This window comes from Hyla sarda, chromosome 6 (assembly GCF_029499605.1).
Source record: "Hyla sarda isolate aHylSar1 chromosome 6, aHylSar1.hap1, whole genome shotgun sequence".
NCBI classification, from domain to species: Eukaryota; Metazoa; Chordata; class Amphibia; order Anura; family Hylidae; genus Hyla; species Hyla sarda.
The window spans coordinates 75,097,441-75,101,569 of NC_079194.1; the positions used below are offsets into that span (position 1 = coordinate 75,097,441).

At 46.5% G+C, this 4,129-nt stretch overlaps 1 protein-coding gene across 1 annotated transcript in view; it reads left to right on the forward strand.

The window, feature by feature from the left end:
• The first annotated feature begins 581 nt into the window (after positions 1 to 581).
• The window catches only part of LOC130275787 (inter-alpha-trypsin inhibitor heavy chain H3-like), an 84,318-nt gene continuing 80,770 nt past the window's right edge, over positions 582 to 4,129 (forward strand). Inside the window, exon 1 of the mRNA XM_056524197.1 lies at positions 582 to 1,301. Coding sequence (XP_056380172.1) covers positions 1,051 to 1,301 — 251 coding nt within the window. The 5' untranslated portion in view covers positions 582 to 1,050. The remainder of the gene's footprint in view (positions 1,302 to 4,129) is intronic.

Sequence of the window (4,129 nt, forward strand, 5' to 3'; positions counted from 1 at the left end):
TTGATCGGATTTTTTGATCGCTTTTTATTCATTTTTTCATGATATAAAAAGCGACCAAAAATACGTTATTTTGGACTTTGGAATTTTTTTGCTCGTACGCCATTGATTGTGCGGTTTAATGAATTATTTTTATAGTTCGGACATTTACACATGCGGTTATACCACATATGTTTATTTTTATTGACACAGTTTTTTTTATGGGAAAAGGGGGGTGATTTGAACTTTTATTAGGGAAGGGGTTAAATGACCTTTGTTAACTTTTTTTTTTGCAGTGTTATAGGTCCCATATATGGAAGAGGTATTCAGTGATTTGTATGAAGTGTAAACCCCTCAGGACACTTGCAAATTACAGGCAAAGACTTAACTTGCACTAAACATCGGTGAGATGCTCTAAAAAGCTCTGTAAAACAAAACAAAAATAATAAAAAAAAGATAAAAAAAAACGCTTAAAACGTGAGGCTTTTTTTTTTTTTTTTTAAGGAGGGTATCTTGGGGCTTGAAGATACAAAAAGCTTTCTCTGAGGTAAATAATATCCTGTCATTTCTACATACTCCGCGTAGTCCCCGTCCCCCATCTTCCCGCTGCCCGTCTGCCCTCATACCCTGCCCCGTGCCCCTCCGCTGGTTCCCCCGCCAGTGGCTGGAGCGGACCGGTGCAGCCTCACATCCCTCCCGCCTTCCTCCTCTCCCAGCCCCCAGCTAATGAGCCCAGCCCTTAGCTCCATCATCCCGGAGACGGTATCCCAGCGACTCCCAGTCACCAGCAGCGTCTCCCATTCATCACCAGCGTCTCCCAGTCACCACCAGTAGCCGCTGCCATTCACAGGACCCCGGCGCCCACAGTGAGGAGCACAAGTGCGGCCACCTGCAGACCTGTCACCGGCTGCGGTCACTTCTCCCGGCAATGGCGGAGATACGGAGCTTGTACCGGGGAGCCGTGTGACTATGGGACCCGAGGAGGCTGTATAGACAGCGGCAGTGCCCGTGTGCCCCCCGCCCGCTTCACATAGACATGTGGCCATAGGGGAGCAGGGGCTGCGGTCCTACAACATGGAGCCCCCCGCGGAAAGTCCGTGCCGGGCAGCGGAATACCTGAAGGAGCTCAACAAGATCATCGAGACCCAGCAGGAGCTTCTGGAGCGGCAGAAGAAGAGGATAGACGAGCTGGAGGAGCAGGTCAGCTCCCTGTACAAGGAGAAGAGCAGCCTGTACGAGGAGCACCAGCTGCACCTCAACACCTGCAGGCTACACCAGGGGCCCCCGGGGCCCTCCTGCCTCAGCTCCATCCAGGAGAACGACAGGTAAGGACCACCGCCCAACATATCTGTACTACACAGAGCAGGAGATAAAGGGTGCTGTGATACCTGCAATCCTCATAGAGGAAGATAGGGGGTGCTGTGATACCTGCAATCCTCATAGAGGAAGATAGGGGGTGCTGTGATACCTGCAATCCTCATAGAGGAAGATAGGGGTGCTGTGATACCTGTAATCTGTATAGAGGAAGATAGGGGGTGCTGTGATACCTGCAATCCTCATAGAGGAAGATAGGGGTGCTGTGATACCTGTAATCCTCATAGAGGAAGATAGGGGGTGCTGTGATACCTGTAATCCTCATAGAGAAAGATAGGGGGTGCTGTGATACCTGTAATCCTCATAGAGTAAGATAGGGGGTGCTGTGATACCTGTAATCCTCATAGAGGAAGATAGGGGGTGCTGTGATACCTGTAATCCTCATAGAGGAAGATAGGGGGTGCTGTGATACCTGTAATCTGTATAGAGGAAGATAGGGGGTGCTGTGATACCTGTACTACACATAGATAAAGGGTGCTGTGATACCTGTAATCCTCATAGAGGAAGATAGGGGTGCTGTGATACCTGTAATCCTCATAGAGTAAGATAGGGGGTGCTGTGATACCTGCAATCCTCATAGAGGAAGATAGGGGGTGCTGTGATACCTGTAATCCTCATAGAGGAAGATAGGGGGTGCTGTGATACCTGTAATCCTCATAGAGGAAGATAGGGGGTGCTGTGATACCTGTAATCTGTATAGAGGAAGATAGGGGGTGCTGTGATACCTGTAATCCTCATAGAGGAAGATAGGGGGTGCTGTGATACCTGCAATCCTCATAGAGGAAGATAGGGGGTGCTGTGATACCTGTAATCCTCATAGAGGAAGATAGGGGGTGCTGTGATACCTGTAATCCTCATAGAGAAAGATAGGGGGTGCTGTGATACCTGTAATCCTCATAGAGTAAGATAGGGGGTGCTGTGATACCTGTAATCTGTATAGAGGAAGATAGGGGGTGCTGTGATACCTGTAATCTGTATAGAGGAAGATAGGGGGTGCTGTGATACCTGTAATCCGTATAGAGGAAGATAGGGGGTGCTGTGATACCTGTCATCCGCATAGAGGAAGATAGGGGGTGCTGTGATACCTGTTATCCTCATAGAGGAAGATAGGGGGTGCTGTGATACCTGTCATCCTCATAGAAGAAGATAGGGGGTGCTGTGATAACTGTAATCCCCATAGAGGAAGATAGGGGGTGCTGTGATACCTGTAATCCTCATAGAGGAAGATAGGGGGTGCTGTGATACCTGTAATCCTCATAGAGAAAGATAGGGGGTGCTGTGATACCTGTAATCCTCATAGAGTAATATAGGGGGTGCTGTGATACCTGTAATCCTCATAGAGAAAGATAGGGGGTGCTGTGATACCTGTAATCCTCATAGAGAAAGATAGGGGGTGCTGTGATACCCGTAATCCTCATAGAGTAATATAGGGGGTGCTGTGATACCCGTAATCCTCATAGAGTAAGATAGGGGGTGCTGTGATACCCGTAATCCTCATACAGTAAGATAGGGGGTGCTGTGATAACTGTAATCCTCATAGAGTAAGATAGGGGGTGCTGTGATACCCGTAATCCTCATACAGTAAGATAGGGGGTGCTGTGATAACTGTAATCCTCATAGAGGACAATAGGGGGTGCTGTAATATTTGTAATCCTCATAGAGGACAATAGGGGGTGCTGTAATATTTATAATCCTCATAGAGGATGATAGGTGGTGCTGTGATATTTTTAATCCTTATAGAGGAAGATATGGGGTGCTGTGACACCTGTAATCCTCATAGAGTAATATAGGGGGTGCTGTGATACCCGTAATCCTCATAGAGAAAGATAGGGGGTGCTGTGACACCTGTAATATGGTTGGGAGAAGATAGGGGGTGCTGTGACACCTGTAATCTACATATAGGAAGATAGGGTAGAATGTGAGACCTATAATTTGCAGGGTAAACTGTAGAGCACCATGGAAAAGAAAAGGATAACGGATGGGGGCGCTGTGACACCTGTAATCCAAATGGGGTAAAGACAGTGACACCTGTTGCTGAGGTTGTGTTATTGCAGTGTTCACAACCTGCGGCTCTTCCATCATCTGAAGGCTGGCAGGGCATGATGGGAGTTGTAGAATTTGAGTATTTACATGACCCGCCATGAGGGGGCGGCGTGTAGTTAGTGCGGCTCTGCTCTTTAGTGTTGCAGATTATGCTGATGGTCTATCACATGACATATAACTCCTCACCAGCATGTATATAATACTGTGCCTCCAAATATCTTGGGGTTTCCCTGCAGAATACTTCACAGTCTTTGATGCGGTCCCTGGTGAGGATGGTCACATTCGCCATTAGGTTTGTTGCAGAAACCAGCACATTTCCTTTCTTTTCTGCCCTCCTTTTTGATATCTTTTACATTTGTTTGTCCCCCTCCACTTAATTATATTCTAACGTGTAGATGTTGTATGACATAGTTACTAGTTGTTTCAGAAATTGCTACATGAATATGTTCTATGCTACAAATACCAATTCTTCTCACTCCATTAGCTGTATAAGGATTGTACGCCTGGGGATGTATATTCATCTTTATGTTTCCTATCACAGTGTGCTATTGGTATTCCTTCTGTTCCTCTCACAACCTCTTTACTTTATCCATATGCTCTTGGACACCAGGTGTGTGTGTGTATATATATATATATATATATATATATATATATATATATACAGGATCCAATGCATATAACCATCCTGCCATGACTGATAACAGAGCAGGCTCGGGTGGGGAATATCTACTAATAA